This window comes from Monodelphis domestica, chromosome 1, assembly GCF_027887165.1.
Source record: "Monodelphis domestica isolate mMonDom1 chromosome 1, mMonDom1.pri, whole genome shotgun sequence".
Taxonomy (NCBI): domain Eukaryota; kingdom Metazoa; phylum Chordata; class Mammalia; order Didelphimorphia; family Didelphidae; genus Monodelphis; species Monodelphis domestica.
Window position 1 is genome coordinate 385051017 of NC_077227.1, and position 20020 is coordinate 385071036.

The window sequence follows — 20020 nt, forward strand, 5'->3', positions numbered from 1 at the left end:
TCTCATCAAATTTTGGTCCCCAAAGCTGGCATCTTTGGGCTTGTCATAGACTGTCTTGCTGAGGTCACTTACCCCAAGTCTATTCCACTGATCCTCCTTTCTGTCTCTTAGCCAGTACCATATTGTTTTGGAGACCACTGCTTTGTAATATAGTTTGAGATCTGGGACTGCAAGGCCACCTTCCTTCACATTTTTTCATTTTTTTCCATGGATATCCTTGATCTTTTGTTCTTCCAAATGAACGTTGTTATGTTTTTTTTTTAAATTAAATAAAAAAGTTTTTTGGAAGTTCAATGGGTATGCACTAAATAAATTAATTAATTTGGGTAGGATTGTCATTTTTATTATGTTAGCTTGTCCTACCCATGAGCAGTCAATGTTTTTCCAATTGTTTAGATATAGTTTTAATTGTGTGGAGAGTGTTTTGTAGTTGTATTCATATAGTTCCTGTGTTTGTCTCAGCAGATAGATTCCTAAGTATTTTATATTGTCTAGGGTGATTTTAAATGGAATTTCTCTTTCTACTTCTTGCTGCTGAGATGTGTTGGAGATATATAGAAATGCTGATGACTTATGTGGGTTTATTTTGTATCCTGCAACTTTGCTAAAATTGTTGGTTATTTCGAGGATTCTTTAAGTAGACCATCATACCATCTGCAAAGGGTCATAGCTTGGTCTCCTCAATGCCTATTTTGATACCTTCAATTTCTGTTTCTTCTCTAATTGCTACTGCTATAGAGGTGATAATAGGCATCCTTGTTTCACTCCTGATATTATTGGGAAGGCATCTAGTTTATCCCTATTGCAAATGATGTTTGCTGATGGTTTTAGATATATACTGTTTATTATTTTTAGGAAATGTCCTTCTATTCCTATGCTTTCTTGTGTTTTCATTAGGAATGAGTGTTGTATTTTGATAAATGCTTTTTCTGCATCTATTGAGATAATCATGCGATTTTTGTCAGTTTGATTGTTAATATGGTCAATTATGTGGATGGTTTTCCTAATATTGAACCATTCTTGCATTCCTGGTATAAATTCTACCTGGTCATAATGAATAACCCTCATGATCATTTGCTGGAGTCCTTTTGCTAGTATCCTATTTAAGATTTTTGCATCTATGTTCATTAAGTAGATTGGTCTGTAGTTTTCTTTCTCTGTTTTTGACCTGCCTGGCTTTGAAATCAGTACCATATTTGTGTTGTAAAAGGAATTTGGTAGCATTCCTTCTTTGCTTATTCTGTCAAATAGTTTGTATAATATTAGGATTAGTTGTTCTTTGAATGTTTGATAGAATTTATCTGTGAATCCATCTGGTCCTGGGGATTTTTTCTGAGGGAGTTCTTTGATGGCTTGTTCAATTTCTTTTTCTGATTTGGGATTGTTAGGTATTCTATTTCTTCCTCTGTTAGTCTAGGCAAAGTCGCATTATTTATTGCCTTATAAGTGGGCATAATAATTTTAAATGATTGCCTTAATTTCCTCTTCCTTAGAGGTGAGATCTCTCATTTCATCTTGGATACTATCAATTTGGTTTTATTCTTTCCTTTTGTTAATTAGATTGATCAGCACTTTGTCTATTTTATTTGTTTTTTCAAAGTACCAACTTCTGGTCTTATTTATTAAATCAATAGTTATTTGACTTTCAATTTTATTAATTTCTCTTTTGATTTTTAGGATCTCTAATTTAGTCTCACCTGAGGATTTTTAATTTGTTCACTTTCTAGTTTTTTAATTTGAATGCCCAATTCATTGACCTCTGATTTCCCTAATTTGTTAATATATGAACTCAAGGATATAAATTTCCCCCTGAGTACTGCTTTGTCTGCATCCCATAGGCTTTGAAAAGATGTCTCATCATTGTCATTTTCTTCAATGAAATTATTCATTGTTTCTATGATTTGTTCTTTGACTAACCAGTTTTGGAGATTTTTATTGTTTAATTTCCAATTAATTTTTGATTTACCTCTCCATGTACCCTTAATAATTATTATTTTCATTGCATTGTGGTCCAAGAAGGTTGCATTTATTATTTCTGCTCTTTCACACTCGTTTGCAATTTTTTATGCCCTAATACCTGGTCAGTTTTTGTGAATGTACCATATGCTGTTGAAAAGAAGGTGTATTCGTTTTTGTCCCTATTTATTTTTCTCCACATATCTACTAACTTTAATTTTTATAAGATTGCATTCACTTGTCTTACCGCTTTCTTACTTATTTTTTGGTTTGATTTATCTAGTTCTTATAGAGGAAGGTTCAGGTCTACCACTAGTATATTTTTCTATCTATTTCATCCTTGAGTTCCACTAGCTTCTCATTTAGAAATTTGGATGCTATGCCATTTAGTGCATACGTATTGAGTACTCATATTTCCTCGTTGTCTATACTGCCTTTTATCAGGATGTAATTACCTTCCCTATCTCTTTTGACTAGAACTATTTTTATTATAGCTTTGTTATATATCATGATTGTGACTTCTGCCTTCTTTTTATCTGTTGATGCCCAATAGATTTGGCTCCATCCTCTGAATTTTACCCTATGTGTGTCTATGTTCCTCATGTGTGTTTCTTGTAAGCAGCATATGGTAGGATTTTGGTGTCTAAACCACTCTGCTATTTGTTTGCATTTTATGGATGAGTTAATTCCATTCATATTCAGAGTTATGATTATAAGCTTTGTATTTCCCAGCATTTTTATTTCCACTCCTAGTCCACTCCTGTTTTCTTTCACTATTTCCTTCTACACCAGTGCTTTGTTTTTAATCAGTCCCTCTAATTCACGCCCTTATTTTACTTCCCTTTCTACCCCCTCCCTTCTCATTTCTCTCTTATTTTCTTTACAGTCTTTTTAAACTATCCCCCCATCCTCTCTCTCCCTTGTATTGCTTCCCTCCCCACCAGTCCATTTGTTACCATTCTACTTCCCTATATAGCACAAATCAATTCTCTGCCCCAATGTATTTGATTGTTCTTCCCTCTTTGAGTCAATTTAAATGCATGTAAGAATTGAGTATTTCCTAACGCCAACCTCTTTACCCTTCCAGTATGTTGATGTTCTCCCCCCCCACCGCCACATTTGCTTCTTTGTGACAAATAAATACATCCCATTTTGTTTCTTTTCCCATTCTCTTGGTATTAACCTCTTTTTTCAAAACTCTAGTTGTGTGTGTGTATATATTTGAAAAAATATATATATACCTATGTATTTATGCATACATATATCTATATACATATATACATATTTATGTCTTGGCATTTCATCCTATGTAGTTTGTCACTATTCCCACTAAACATAATTCTTCTAGCTACCCAGGTGATAATAATAATTTTTAAGAGTTAGCGATATCCTCTTTTCTTGTAGGGATACATACCATTTTAACTCATTGGTTCCCTTAAGAAAAGTTTGTTTGTTTATTTTTTTCCCCCTTTCTTAATTACCTTTTGATGATTCTCTTGAGTTCTGTGTTTGGGCATCAAATTTTCTGTTCAGGTCTGGCATTTTCTTGACAAATTCTTGGAATTTTTCTTCTTTATTAAATGACCATACTTTCCTCTGTAAGAATATAGTCAGTTTTCTGGGTAGTTGATTCTTGGTTGTAGACCTAGTTCCCTTGCTTTCTGGAAGATCATATTCCATGCCGTTTGGTCCTTCAGTATAGATGCAGTCAGATCCTCTATTATCATCAATGTAGTTCCATGGGATCTGAATGACTTTTTCTTAGCAGCTTGTAATATTTTTTTCCTTGGTCTGGTAGTTCTTGAATTTGGCTATAGCATTCCTGGGTGTTGTCAGTTGGGATTTAAGTACAGGAGGTGATCTCTGGATTCTTTCAATCTCTACTTTTCCCTCTTGTTCTAGAATATCAGGGCTGTTTTCTTGGATAATTTCCTGTAGGATGATGTTCAGTCTTTTTCTTTTGTCCAGGTCTTCCAGGAGACCAATAATTCTTAAGTTGTCTCTCCTGGAATGATTTTCTAGATCTTCTGTTTTGTGAATGAGATGGTTCATATTTTCCTCAATTTTTCATTCTTTTGGTTTTGTTTTATAGTTTCCTGCTGCCTTGTGAGGTAGCTTGCTTCTAATTGTTGTATTCTGCTTTTTAAAGACTGAATTTCATCCCTGGATTTTTGTTCATCCTTCTCCTTCTGTTCTCATTTTCTTTGGAGGTCATCTTTCATCTTCTTTGCCTCATTTTCAAGCTGATTAATTTTCACTTTCAAGACACTATTTTCTCATTTTAGTTCAAGTGCCTCTGTCTGCAGATGACTTATCTTGCTTTTTCAGTTCTTTTCCCAGTTGTCTTCAGCTTCTCTTAATTGTGTTTTGAATTGTATTTTGAGTTCTTCCAAAGCCTGTGTCCAATTCATTGGAGTTTCTGTGTTGCTTTTTTGTTTGTTTGTTTGTTTGTTTGTGTTCTTTGATCTTTCTCTGTTACATTTGCTCTTTGTTCATTGCCTGGATAGAAGCTGTCGATTATAATTTCTTTTTTTTTTCTGTTGTCTGCTCATATTTGGCCCCTTCTTTCCCCCCTGTAGTTGCCTGTACTCTTGTTCTTCTCATCATGTACTGGATCTGTGGATTTGGACTTTTCTGTCAGCCTTCAGCCTTGGAGCTTAGCAAAGCTCTCAGAGCATTCTGTAGGGAAGGGGTGTTGGAGATTGAGCTTCTGGACCCTCAGAAAGCTTGATGAGATTAAGCCCAGCTGAACTGAACTTGCAGAGCTGGATGTGTCCTGAGACCAAAACCTCAGGAAGGGTGGGGGGCAATATGGAGTGTCTCTGCTGCTGTGACTAGGTTGTGTCCTCTGTGCTTCTCCTTGAGCTGCCTCCCAGCTGCCTGTATTCAGAGCCGAGAGCCTGGCATAGCTTTGGCCACAAGGTACTCCCTCTAGACTAGCACCCCTGTCTTCCCAGAGATTATAGCCACTGCTGGAGGCTCAGTACTGTGGGTGGGTTGGGGTTCCTGGGACCTTCCTTCTTCCTTCTCCTTAAACCCAAGTGTTCTCAAATTCAGACTTTTTGGGGTGCATACCTTTTAAGTTGAGTCCACCAGGAGGGTTTTTTAGCTCTGTCCTGTTGTTAGATTTGGTTTTCAGTCTCCTAGGAGCATTTGTTTTTTAATCAGTGAGGAAGGGTTTTCAGAGGTCTGAACTTTTGCTGCCTCTATGCCACCATCTTGACTCTGCCTCCTGGATTTAATGTTTTCTAAGATTCTTTCCAGTTCTAAATTGATGATCTCATGCTATGGTTACCTTTGTTCCCACATCTGGGAAATAAGAAGTTGCGACTGGATGATCTCTGAAGTCCTAGAATCCAAAGATTCTATAAATTGCGTTTCCCCTCCTCAGTCCAAACTGCAGCTTCTAAAAGGTGGAAGGCAGAGGGAAAACCTTTTTGAAGTGTTTGAAAATTATTGATAAAAGACTAGGTAGTTTTTCTTTCTGCTTTGGGAGTGGGGCAATAGGGTTTAGGGACTGAGAGGAAATTAATTTGCCTGATTTTGTTGTAAACTAATTTGCTTTAAAAAAGGACAATAATAATAACCAATACCCATGGGCCAGTAAGTAAGGGCTGTGCTCTGAGAAATTTATTCCTCTGGGTTCCTTTTGTCACCACTTCTGATTTCCTTTTTAACCATTTTTTCATGTGAAACACTTTCTTCAAGCAACAAGCAATAAGGAACAAGGGATTATTACAAAGGCATAGATTTGAAGTTGGAAAGGACCTCAGAGATTACTTAATCCACTCTGTTAGTTTTTCAGATGAAGAAATTACAAATAGGAGAGGTAAAGTGATTTATCCAAGGTCACACAGGTAATATGATACAGAACTGGGATTCTAATCTAGGGAAAAAATGAATGTGAAATGGTAAAAGAAAAGTATGGGTGGATTGGGGTCAGAATGGAGGACTTTGAATGGCAGGATCAGAAGTCAGAATTTTATCTATAAACAGATATTATACAACCTTTTATTGAATCGGAGAGCACAGGACTATAGGCCAGTGGGGAATATATTCCACTGTCCCCTTTACATTTTGTCTTAGTTCTTTCCAAGCAGCCTGGAAAAGGCAGCAGCTTGATTCAATGGAAAGAGAAGTGGAGATGAGGTTGAGTCCCTGCTCTACTTATCAGAGCTGTGTGTTATGGGCAAATACTTTAGAGCTTCAGTTTTTGCATCTGTGAAAGGGGGGAACATAAAGGTTGTCCTGCCCTTCTCATAGAGCTGCTGTCAGGATTAAAAAAGACACTGAATATGAAAATACTTCACAATCATAAAGACCATGAAGTGAGGTATTATTTTTCTTCCTTCAACCAATCCTGATATAAAGTGGTATCTAGTCCATCATGCTCACCTTCCTACTCTGGTCAGGCTCCAGAGTGTCAATATCTGTCCTCAAATGTGGTGCTCAGAATTGTTTGCAATGCTTCAGCTGTCATCTACCCAAGGTCAAAGATGTCAGAACTATCCCTTCCCCGGCTCTGGACACTATGCTTCTAGAATATGATCAAAAGAGTCAGTTTGCTGTGATGAATAGGTTTGGAATTGGAGCCAAGAAAACCTGATTTTAAATCCCTTCCCCCACTCCCCCAAGATCCTTATTAAAACTATATGACTCTGGATAAATTGCTTTATCTCTGTGAGCCTCAGTTTCTCAATCTGTAAAATGGAGTTGATTTACAATACATCTCACAAGGTAGTTGTAAGCTCCTATGAAATAATGAAGTATGGTACCATGAAATGAGTTCTGGATTTGAAGATAGGAGACATGCATAAAAAATAAAATCATATATAATAATAATAGCAACAATAGCAACAACTGTCATCTATATATAGTGCATCAAGGTTTGCAAAGCACTTTTCATGTAATCTCATTTGATCCTTCTGAATTGTGCTCCTTTCTATTTGTGTGACCTTGGCCAGCTCATTTAAACTCTAGGATTTGGTTTTCTTGTCTGTAAAAGGAAGGGGTTGAACTAGGATGGCCTCTGAGATGTCTTTCACTTTGAATACTATGACCCTGTGATGCCATTAATATGTGTAGGGATCTTTGCACCCTGAAGGCACTCTCTAAGTAAAATCTATTATTAATCTAAAGCAGCATCAGATAGGGTAGTTTTGCAGGGTAACCATTTCACACTCTGGCCTAGAAGAAGTTGATCTTGGGGTCAACTTCTAGTCATTTTGCAGATGATGCCTCACCTCTTCCAGAATGAGTAAGTTTTTAATTAATTAAACTAATGCCTCAGTTTTAATAAAGTGTTGTTATAGTACCAGTTTGGAAACTTAAATCACCTATTGAGAATTGGCCTATTTTCCAAGGAATTGCTTTTATAAAAGGGACATTTGCTAAGAAGCTATAGTAAGTACAGATTTTTTCTTTTTTTAAATTATTTTTATTTATTTTAAAAAATGTTTTTCCATGTTTACATGATTCATTTTCTTTCCCTCCCTTTTCCCCTCCCCCCTCCAAGAGCCAACAAACAATTCCACTGGATTGTACAGATGTTATCACTTGATGACTATTTCCATATTATTCATTTTTGCTGTAGAGCCATCTTTTAAAGTCCAAATCCCAAATCATATACCCATATATACAAGTGGTAAGTGATAAGTCATATGTTTTTCTCTTGTGTTTCTACTCCCATGGTTCTTTCTCTCAATGTGAAGAACATTCTTTCTCATAAGTCCTTCAGGAGTGTCCGGGATTATTGTATTGCTACTGTAGTTAAGTCCATTACATTGGGTGGTTCCACAGTGTTTCACTTTCTGTGTACATTGTTCTTCTGGTTCTGCTTATTTCACTCTGCATCAGTTCATTGAGGGTCTCCCAGTTCATATAAACAGCTTCCAGATCATCATTCCTTCCAGCACAATAGTATTCCATCACTATCATAGACCACAACTTGTTCAGCCATTCTCCAATTGAGGGACATCCCATCATTTTCCAATTTTTTTGCCACTACAAAGAGAGCATGAGTGTGAATATATTTGTATAAATATTTCTCATTATTATCTCTTTGGGGTACAAAGTAAGGACAGATTTTTGAAAACATCTCCCATACCAACGGTACCCTGTCCTCTTTAAACATACCTATTCCCTGAGGAGAATGGCTTCACATTTATAGTACAAAGTTTATAAGGCACATACGGGACCTCGAGATACCTGGTTCTAGGAGTCCTTTTCTCTCTTTACAGAGTCTCTATCAAGCTGGCTTCAGAGTGGGGAATTGTTTAATACACAAGTCTTTCCTATGCTCAGCTGAATTGGCTCTTTGCAGGGTGTAATCTCAGTTCATGGGTCAGTCCTCTGCTAAGCTGAGTCCAGCAGGTTGCTTGACTGACCTAAGATCTAGAAGGAATAAACACAAGGGGAACAGCGACCACCTTGGATCTGGTTAGGGAAGGAACAGGAAGCAAGCAATTCTTCCTATCTTCCCCTCCACATCTCCTCAAGCCCAAAGCAATCCCTACTCAAAAGTTTTCAGAGAAAAGAGGGAGAAAAAGTCAGCTGAATTCTTTTCTATGCACATTTAATTCTAGCTCAGCCTCTCCTAGGGCTTCTCAGAAGGCCGTCCAGAAGATGCCACATAGTGAGAATTCTCCAGTCACTCATAGCCAGAAGTAGACTTGCCAAGCTCTTACACATGGTTGGATTGGAAGTAGGCCAGGAAATATTGTCACATGCTCTGTATAACCTACCAGCCAGGGAAAATATGAACTTGTTCTACAGCAAGCATTCTTAATCTGGGGTCTGTGGACTTTTTTTGCCCTTAAAGATTTTATATTTTAATAATGTTCTAATAGCTGTATTTCCCTATAATTAATTACTTTGCAGTCTTATCAATTTTGTTCTATGAATCTTAAAATGTGATTCTGAGGAGTCTGTAGGTTTCACTAGCCAGGACACAGAAAAAGGATAAGAACCTCTTCTCTAAGGACTTGACCTCCTTGGCCATCCCTATATCATACCTCCTTGCCCACTCCATTATATTTCTAGTTAGAGAGAAGGAATTGAGGAAAAATCCTTGACTCAAAAATGCATTTTTTCCTGAGTTTGGAAACTGCAGCCTTAAAGCTACAAGGCCATTTGAAAAGCTAATATTGAAAAGCTAATATCAATCAATCAATATTTATCAAGCCTCCACTATTTTCCAGGCATTGTGCCAAGTGCTAGGGATACAAAAATAGGCAAAAGACAGTTTGTTTCCGCAAGGGGAGACAATATGCAAAAAGAAACATACACAAATAAGTTATATACCAGATAAATAGGATATAATTAAAAGAGGGAAAGCACTAGTATTAAGAAGGGTTGATGGGATTCTAGTTGGGATTTAAAGAAAGATAGGAAAGTCAGTAAGTGGAATTGAGGAGGGGGATCTTTGGGGGGGAGGTGTCAGCCAGAGAAAATGCTGATAAACAGCATATAATAAAGTGCTTTTCACTTGTTATCTCATTTAAGTTCTATAAATAGCTCCAGGACTCAGGGTGTGAAAGCAAGGTTAGTCCCAATATGCAGATGAGAAGACTGAGACTTAGAGGAAGTGATGAATACACCATCAGTAATTGTCTAAGGCTTTCCCCCAGATCTGCTGCTCCCAAGTCTAGGATTCTTTGTAATCTTCATGCTACTGGTAAGATCTAGCTCTTCAGACACACTATTAAGCATCTCTGGTAGGATTTGAAGAGCTTTTCTTTCTCCAATCCATCTGCCTAAATCAATAGATACAGAGCCTTTTCTTGGGTCTTGATGTGTGTCTCCTAGATCAGGAGAATTTGAATGACAAAATATCAGCGCTAGAAGGAAGCTTTGAAACCACTGAGGCTATTCTCTATTTTGCAGATGTCAAACACTAAATGAGTGGAAGAACAAGGGCCCTCTGATTCCCTTGGACTGTGTCTGTCACTTACTAGCTATGGAGTCTTGGGCAGTTCACTTATCACGTCTCTGGGTCTCACTTTTCTCACCTGTAAAATGGGAGGAGACAAACCTGAAGATCATTCTAGCTTTAAATTTAGGATCCTGTTAAATAACTTTCTTAGAATAATACATGGGCGGTAAGGTGTTGCAATGGACAGAGCACCAGGCCTGGAGTCAGGAAGACTCATCTTCCTGAATTTAAATCAGGCCACAGACACGCACTAGTTGTGTGACCCTGGACAAGTCATTTAACCTTGTTTGCTTCAGTTTCCTCATCTAGAAAATGAGCTGGAGAGGGAAGTGGCAAACCATTCCAGTATCTTTGTCAAGAAAATCCCAAATGGGGTCATGAAGAATTGGGTTATGATTAAAATGACAGAACAACAACAAAGGGTAATACAAATAGTGAGTATCCAAGATGGGATTTGTCTATAGTGAAGTCAATGGATCTTTCCACTACATTTACAGAAATTCCTCCCAACTTGTTTATTTTGTTCTGTTTCAATATTTATTTATTTTGTCTATGTCTAATTTCACCATCCCATCCCCTGCCCACTCAAAACTTAATGGTTTCCCACCATCCCACCTAAAGAAGTCCTGAGGCATCAACCTGGCATAGTAGATGCAGTATTATCCAGGGAGTCAGGAAAACAAAGATTCCAATCCTCTTGCTGTGTGACTATGAGCAAGTCACTTAACCTCTCTGAGGTTCAAATTCCTAATCTATAAAATGGGGATAATAACACCAATGGTACTTATCACACAGGGTTATTGAAAAGATTTGAATGAAATAATATGGGATGTTCCAAAAGACTTAGTGGAGTTTTAAGATATTAAAATTTTTAAAAACTTACAACTTCTCTAAGACTTTTGGAGCACCTTGTATTTAGTAAGTGCTTCGGAAACTTTAAAGTATCATACATCTATTATTATTGTTGTCAGTATTATTGTTTTATTATTGTTCATCATAGCCACAGAGAGCAGAGAAACTTTGCTCATGGCCCAAGGAAGAGAAACAGCAGGGGAAGAGACTGACCTAGACTATAGACAGCTAACCAGATTCCTAAATTTAAAGGTTTGTTCCTTTACATTGTGATTAGAAAAGTAAAATATCTTTGAATTTTTAAAAGTGTACATAAAGTCAAAGGCAGGTTTTGTTTTTATTGTTCAATTATTTCAGTCTTGCCTGACTCTTCATGATCCCATTTGGGGTTTTCTCAGCAAAGATACTAGTTTGCCATTTCTTTCTCCAGCTCATTTTACAGATGAGAAAACTGAGCAAACAGGGTTAAGTGACTTACCCAGGGTCACACAGCTAGTAAATGTCTGAGAACAGATTTGAAATCAGTTCTTCCTTACTCCAGGCCTTGCATTCTATCCAAAGTCAGATTATATTACTATTACCATTGTAGTCTTCTTTGTGTTCTCCCACATCTGAGCATAGCTCTTTGTCAGTAGTAGGTGCTTAATAAATGAAAATTAATAAATATTAAATGCTTAAGAAAGCTTATAGACTTGAACATCTAACTCTTAAGCTAATTGGGGTTAAACAAGTAAACACCATAATGAAGTTTTCAGTTCAGGACTCTTTTACATTAACCTGGAATCAAAAGATGTGGGTCCAGATTCTGACTCTGCCACTTACTATTTACATGACTTTGGGCAAGTCACTTAAACACTTTGGGTTCCAGGATCCTCTGTTATAAAATGAGGGAGTTGTATTATATCAGTAATAGTGAACTTTTTAGAGACCATGTGCCATGCCCCACACAGGGGAGGGAAGAAGCACTCCCATTGGGCTGCTGGGCAGAGGGGTGGGTGATGAGAGAAATTTCCTCAAGCATTGTAGAGAGGGAGAGGGGAGCAGCTCTGCCTGAGTCCCTCTGCCTTTCTAGTAAGGAACTCTGGTGGGGAGAGGGAGTAGTGTGGCATGCATGCCCACAGAGAGCTCTGTGTGCCACCTTTGGTACCTGTGCCATAGGTTCACCATCACTGTATGAGATAGTCAGTAAGGATCCATAGGCTAAACCTATGACCTAATCTTCTGCCCCTTCTCTTGAATCCAGGGACTATTTTGGCTTTGTCTTAGAAATCTAGTGCTCAGCCTAGTACTTACCATAAAGTGAATATTGGAGCACTGACTGGAAAATGCCTAATGATAGGATTTTTTTTTTAATATCAAGGACTAAGTTTACCTTCCTCTTGCCATTTCTTTAAATGAAATTGTTATATTTTTATTTTTTTTTCTTGCCTTTTCTAATAAAAGTTACAAATAACACTTTGTACTTTACAGATTGTCTTAGTTGAGCCCTTTAACCCTCTGGTGGAGCTAGAGAAGGGATTACTGGCCTCATTTTAGATGATGGATTTGAAGTTAGGATAATAATGGTGGTAGTCATAGTAGTAATAACAACAATACACATTTCTATAGTGCCTTAATATTTACAAAATGCTTTCCATTTAACAGCCTGGAAAGGTATGGAGTGCAAAGGTTATTATGCCCATTTACAGAGGAAACTGAAGCTCAGAGGGAATTCCCAAGTTAACAAAGCTAATAAATCCTAGAAGGCCCTAGGAATATGGTACAATAAAATCTACATTAGAATAAAGTCCAATCCATCAGAGTCTCCCTCCATTTTAAAGATGAGAAAACTGAGACACAAGAAGTTTTAGTAAGTTGGCCAGGGTCATAATAAATACTGGATCAGGGACTTGACCTCAAATCTTCTAACTCCCAAATCAGTGTTCTTTCTAATTAGCGCTTTACAAATAATATCTCATTTTATCCTCGTAAAACCATGTTAGGAAGGGGCTATTATGATTCCCATTTTACAGATGAAGAAACTGAGGTTCTGGGAGGTTAATTGGCTTAAAGTAACAGTTAGTGCCTGAATATGGTTGGATTTGAACTCAGGTCTTCCTGACTCCAAGTCTGGCACTCTGTTTACTCCACCCACTATGGGCAGCAAGCACAAATGAAATATTATTACCTCTTCTACAGGACTTTTCAAACTCCAAATACTAATGTCTTCTCCCTCTAATTCTACTTTCTGTCTATTCTGTATTATTATATGTTAAATTATATGTATGTCTCTCCCATTAGGATATAGATTCTTTTAACACAGGAAGTGTTTTGTTCTTTCCTTGTATTCATAGCATTTAGCATATAATGCCTAATAACTTTTTAATATTTGTTGACAAATTGATTTTTTAAAAACTTTTCTGAGCTATTTAAAAATTATTAATAAACATTTATTGATTTTTGATTGATTGATTATATGGGAGCTTGTAGTGAAGTTAAGCTTAATTTGAATCCCTCCATTGATGTCTACTGGCTATGTGACTGTGATTCAGTCAATTAACTTCCTTGAGCCTCAACTTTGTCCTCTATAAAATGGGAATAACAGACCTTTAGCACCAATTTCACAGAGTTGTTCTGAGGATCAAATGAAATAAAATATGTAAAGTGTCTTGCAAACATTAAATTGCTGTTCAAATGTCAAGAAGAAGAAAGTAGACTAGATTGCCTTGGAGGAAACTGGAAAGTTCTTATAATATCCCCAAGCTTCTCCCTAAAACAAAGGCCCACATTGTTGTAGGGCTTCAAATCATGAAACATGTTGGCCTCTGAAGAACTGCATTTGAGAGTCCCCCCAAAATCTGTGTACTGTCAATGGGTGTGAATGCGCTGGAGCATATTATAGACCTGGGGCCGAGCAGGAGATGTATAAAATAGGTCATAAAAGAAATGCAAACTGGAAATGGACTTTAGAAATCATCCAGATAGTCTCAAACCCTGTTTTTATGATTATACACTCAAGACTTCTTCTTCTCCTGGGAGGCAGTGGTGTATAGGGGAAAGTGGATTGATCATGGAATCTAGGAATCTCCTTCCTTGGCACCAAAATCAACACTTGAACCCAAGCCCAGGAGAGCTCTTTCCAATACAGTCCACTGCCTTTCTGTCTATAGAGATTTTTAGTCTTCAAACATCATGCTTGTTTCCAATGCAGGCCCAGATATCTTCCGTGGGTACTGAAATCCAGCTTACTCATGCCTATTTCCTGTGATGGATGAATCTGACATTAATGTGAGGTAAGATGAATTGCTTTATTTGCTGTACCCTAAGTCTACATTTCCCAACCCAGACTGGACTGCGTTGCGGTGTTGTAAAATAGCTACATTTGCTACAGGGCATTATACTGCTCTAGGCAGCCTTAGTGTGGCAGCTCTCAACAACTCAAGAGTTAAGTGGTGGAGAGGAGGAGGAGTGAGTTAAGGACTGTAGGGTGGAGGGAGAAGTAGGGATAAAGGAGAAAGAGAAAAAGGAGGAAGCAGCTTCAGCTATTCCTATTTTAGACATTTAAGATGATAATACTTTGGATGGTAAAAGTTTTGCTGCAGATTACTTTTTAACTGCCTTACCAGATACAGAGGGGAATAAGACTAGGAAAACAATACACACAATGATAATGGCAATGGAAACAGAAATGGAAAGAACAAAACAGGAAACTGAGTACTCTGTAATAATGATTAAGCTTGGCTTCAAGAAGAGTTCAGAAAGTACACCTCTCTCATATCTTTTCAGCAGTTAGGGACTCTACATGTGGAATTTAAAGGTGGTGATGGACATCTGTTGATGTCTTGGTTGTCTCTGCTAAACTCGTCACTGACATGAGAAAGCCCAAAGAAATCAATTGGTGTGGTTATAAAATTTTCTCTTGATTTTTGATGTGCCTATCTAGAGTTGGTTGATTGTCCAATGTTTCTTTAAATGTTTGTTGCTTCCCCAGAGTCAACGCAGTCTTAAAAATCTTGAGCATCAGTATCCTAAAGGTTTTGTAGACTGCCTCCAAACTTTTGGTAGGAATTAAGGTATAATTATAACAAATTCCAGAAGCACTTGTTTCTTAAATAGAGTTATATTGTTTCATGGAAAAAGCATTATCAGTAAATGAGTTACAAATCTTCCTGGATGAAATTATTGAGATTACACATTTCCAGCTATAGACACAAAGTTTGGATGACTCCACATTCTCCTAAGACAACGTGGATTGAAGTTGTTCAGTTTTGTTTTCCCTTTGTTAGAGGAGGCTAAGAGCACAGTGGATAGAGTGCTGAACCTAGAGTCAGGAAGACCTGAGTTCAAATCTAGCCTCAGTCATGTACTAGCTATATGACCCTGGATAAGTCACTTAACCTTTGTATACCTCAGTTTTCTCAATCATAAAATGGAAATGACAACAGCATCTACTTTGCAGGGCTGTTGTGAGGATCGAATGATATAACCTTTGTAAAAAGTACTTAGCATAGTGTCTGGAACAGAGTAGACACTATATAAATGCTTATTTTCTTATTCTTTCCCTTCCTAAAATGTGAAATTGTGAAAAGAAATGGGTTGGGGAGATATGGTTTTCTATAGTTTGCTTTTATACTTTTCTATTATAGCAGCAATTCTCTTCATTGATACTGAAATACCTTGCATAGGTGGGATATTCTAGTCAGGCAATTCTGCATAGCTGACTTTAGCTGTGATTTATAGTTTCAAAACCTTAAGATGGTTTCTAAGCTGTTATCTTCCAAAACTCCCTGACCATCTTCTTTCTTGGTCTTCTAACCTGATTCCACCCACAATATATTCATGCCTATATGATAGCATTACTCATCCTCACAATGATATATTGTCATGCATCAGCATTGTCTTAAAACTCTCTAGATTATATCTAAGTCTTCTCTCAGACATTTCCCACAATCTACAGGATGACATTCTTAAAAAAGAAAGAAAGAAAGAAAGAAAGAAAAACCTCTAATAATTAAAAAAAATTTCATCCTGAACTCTAATATCAAAAAGAGGTCATTTTTTACATACAACAGAGTACAAAAAAAGATTTCTAATTAAATCCAAATTCTGCATTTCATACTGCTTGATTTTTTAAAAGTATAATAAATTCTGCACTTTACTTTTACAACTGTCCTGCTTGTGTGTGCTTCCTTCTGAATTTCTTTCTCTGGGCATTTCACTTTTTAAAAATAGTTTTCTTTTATTTGGTATCACTATTGCTAACTTGCCCAACCTCTCTCCACCAAATTAAAAATAAATAGGAAGAAAATACTCCCATAACAAATAGTTAATTAAAACAAATCCACATATTTTTTTTGTCATCCCTTGTGTCCATCACCTTCTTGTTCTGTGACATGCTTCATCATACAACCTCTGGAGACTCAATTGCTCATAATATGTTAATCAGTCTTTTAAGTCTTTCAGAGTTGTTTTTCTTTATAACGCTGCTGTCCTTATAGAAAATGTCTTTCTGATTCCTCTCATTTTACTCTGTTTCAGTTAATACTAACTAGGTTCTCTAAAGTTGTCTGTCATCATTTCTTTCCAATGAACAATATTTCTTACAGACTAAGAATTCTTATTCTTACAGAGTAATAATATTCTGATTACAGAATAATAATATCCCTATAACACATTTTGTTCATCCATTCCCCAGTTGTCTAAAAGGTAACCTAAGGCACCCCCTTATATAATAGCTCTTTTCTTCCCCCTCCTTTAATTTCCCCATCAGAATCAGGATCTTTATTTTACTTGTGACTATTCTTGGGAATGATCCTTCCTCTAATGTACCCTCCCATCCATCTTTGTTTCCCTTTTGAGTTTATTCTATTACTACACCAAACTGCATGTTTGTTTTTAGCCTTCCTTTGTCAATTTAATATGAGTGATGTTAATCTAATAGCCATTTCTCTCACCCTTTCCTCTGTGTTTCTATATGTTTCCAGACCCCAACTATGAGAAATAGCAAGTTCCATTTTTCTTCCATCTTTCTACATTATGATATTCCTTATCTCTTCCCTCCTTTTTCCACTTTTCAGATCCTCAAAATAGAATTCAATCTACTCCCAGGATCTCTCCACTGCACCACTCTGCCTTCCACTGTGGTTATAGTATGTGCTTATAATCATCACACACACACACACATACACACACATATGTAATACTCTAAGGTTTACAAAATACTTTCTTCACAACTACCTGTGATGAAGAAAAGGAATAAATTTGAATCTTCATTTTGCATATGAGGAAACAGACATAAAGATTTAATAACTGGCTTATGGTTACACAGCAGGTTTCAGAGAGGAAGCTCAAATTCAGATTTCTGGACTCCATAATCTGCTGTATGATGCCACCTCTTAGAACCCAGGGGCCAGGCCCAGACAGGAACCAGAGTTTCTTGAGACTAAGAGATCCAAAGCTTTGAGTCAGGAGTGAGAAGCCAAGAGTTGGAGCAGATACTTCAAATGAGCAGCAATTAGGAGGTATATTACAAGGGATGCCTTATCTCTCTGTGTACAACTATCTGAAGCAATTTGCTTTCTTGAAGCTTTGCCCTTTTAAGCTGGTGATGTATGTTCTATGTTGCATTGACATTTTCATGTTATCACAGAATAAACTGTACCCCTTTGTGACTCCATTACACTTCCAAGGCTATGGGCTCATATATATTTAAAAAAAAAAGACTTTACCTACCTCAGAAATTTGTTTACAGTTTGACTTGTTCAATAGGATAAGTGTCAGTGGAAGAAGGGGACATTCTGTTATTCCCCTCTTTTCTGTTTGCATTCAAATTTCTTGGGGACCAGCAGTTTTGGAATGTAGGCAGTAGATATATGCATGAGAGGAAAAGCTGAACCCCACAAAATTAAGGCTCAATTTTGCTCAAGGGAAAGGGAAGTTTAATGGGAATCATAAGCACGTGACAGCCAGAGGAAATGATTAATACTCTAATGAAGATATTATGAAGGTCATGGTCTTTAAGGGGAAACTATTAGCTCAGTAATAAACTCATACATCTATGAACAGCAACTCCTATGAAATGAAAGTAAATCCTTAGCAATCATACTAAAAATATGACACAATTTTTACTGGAAAGAGCATTGTGGGGTATCAATATATGCCATAGAATCAGTATAATCTGCTGGGACATAAGGCCACATGAACTTCCTAACTCCTAAAAGAGAAAGGAAAAGAGAAAGAGAAAGAGAATGAAACCAAAAGATTTGAGGTCACTCCTCCCCTTCCAAAACATTTGCCTTCCAGCATCTTCTGCCATAGCAATAGGGAAAGGCCTTCTCAGCTTCCCAATGGTCCATCTTTCAGAAAGGAGAGAGCTGGGTCAGAGAAGTACCAAAAGCCCACCAAAGGTCTTTTTTTCATGTCTGAATAGAAAGGAATAGAGAGAGAGATAAAAATCAAGTTTAAAGGTACATATATTCCACCCAATAAAAGCAAGTCCCTTAGCCTTTGTCATATGTCTCCTTGTTAGGAACAGAGGATGTTTCTCAGCTCTTTACCCTGAGGATAGGCAAAGTGACTTTATGTAATCCTAAGACCTGACTAAAAGGAATCAGTTAATAAATCAAATAGGACTTGTCATATTAATAAAAAAGAAAGCTATCCCTTTTTGATTCAGCTAATATGACTTGTTGAAGACCATAGTTTCACATCAAAAGAGAACTAGTTTATTTTGGAATGGTATAATATAGTAGAGTATAGAACAATATTGTGTACCACACTATAGTGAATCATGTTATTTTATGCCAAATTATGCTATATTATATATGTTATGTTACATTATGTGATATCATTTCATATATATCATATTATTCTATATAATATATTTTTAAAAGTTTGTTACATTTAAAATTCCCATGTATTTTTTTAAAAAGAGACCTATATAATATTTTCTATTTTCAAAATAAAAAAAATGTGACCTCAGTATTGTGGCCTGTTTGGGGACTATTATGGTAATGGACAAAGCTAGGTAGTACAGAGCCTTGAATGCCAGGTGCAGGAGATTGCAGGTTACTTGGTTGGCATCAGAAAACCACTGAAGATTTGTGAGCAGAGGAATGCCTTCATCATTGCTGAGTTCCATCTCTATACATAAGATTCTTCTGACAGTAGTGGGAAGGATGGATTGTAAGGGGGAAAGAGTGGAGGCGGAAAGAGTTGTTAGGAGACTTAATTGCAATAGTCCAGGTGGGCGGTAATGAGAGCCATATTAGGGTGGTAACAGGAGAAATAGCAAAAAGAAGTTCATAGAATCATAGATTTAGAGCAATAAGGGATCTTTGAAATCATCTGGTCTCACTCCTTTCTGCAGCTGAGGAAATGGGGGTCCAGGGTTTCCAATGTCACCGATGATGTAGCAGAACAGAGATTCAAACCCAGGTGCTCTGATTTCAAATCTAATTCTCTTTTCCACTACACCTTTTAAAATGTATACTGAAGTGTCAAGCTTTGTCAATTTATCCTCCATGACATCTGTTCATTTCCCCCTTTTCTCTGCACTCCCACAACCTCTATCTTTATTCAGACTTTCATTTCTTCTTGCCTGGACTATTGCAACAGTATCCAAATGGTCTCCTTTCCTCTAGTTAAAAGCATAGATCTGATCAAACAGTACTCCCTACTCAAAAGTCATCAATGGTTCTCTATTGCCTCCAGGATAAAATACAACCTGGCATTTAAAGCTCTCCATAATCTAGTTCTCATTTAATTTTTCTAGTCTTATTTAAACATCATCATCATTTATATTGTGCTTTAAGTTTTGCAAAGTACTTTCAAAATATTTGAAGTACTTTACAAACATTTTATGTTATTTATGGCAAGATTAGGAGGTAAAGACTATTATTTTCCCCATTTTATAAATGAGGTCACCAAGGCAGAAGAATGTAAGTGGCTCTTCCGATGTCACATAACTAGGAGGTGTCTAAGGGTGGATTTGAATTCAGTTCTTCCTCACTCCAGATCTAGGATTCTAGCCACTGTATTACCTAGCTACTTCTATTTTCTATTGCATTCTAATCTAACTGACCTGTTTAACTTTTCCTGTATGTGGTATTTCATCTCTTTATCTGATTCCATTTTTGATCATGATCTTCTCTATTTGAAATATATTCCCTCCTCAACTCCATATTGTAGAATTTCTAGCACCCCTTAGCTCAGATGCCCTCTCTTGCATGAACTTTTCCATCATCGCCCTATAGTTAGTGTTCTATCCTTCTTACTATTTTTTTTTTTTGTATATGGTAC

General features: G+C 36.9%; 1 protein-coding gene across 3 annotated transcripts in view; it reads left to right on the plus strand.

Moving 5' to 3' along the window:
• The window catches only part of HTR4 (5-hydroxytryptamine receptor 4), a 95176-nt gene that overhangs the window by 11944 nt on the left and 63212 nt on the right, over positions 1–20020 (plus strand). For all 3 annotated transcript variants that reach the window (XM_056811611.1, XM_056811610.1, XM_056811609.1), the window contains exon 2: positions 13932–14013. In XM_056811611.1, the coding sequence (XP_056667589.1) occupies positions 13988–14013 (26 nt within the window). In that variant the 5' untranslated portion in view covers positions 13932–13987. The remainder of the gene's footprint in view (positions 1–13931; positions 14014–20020) is intronic.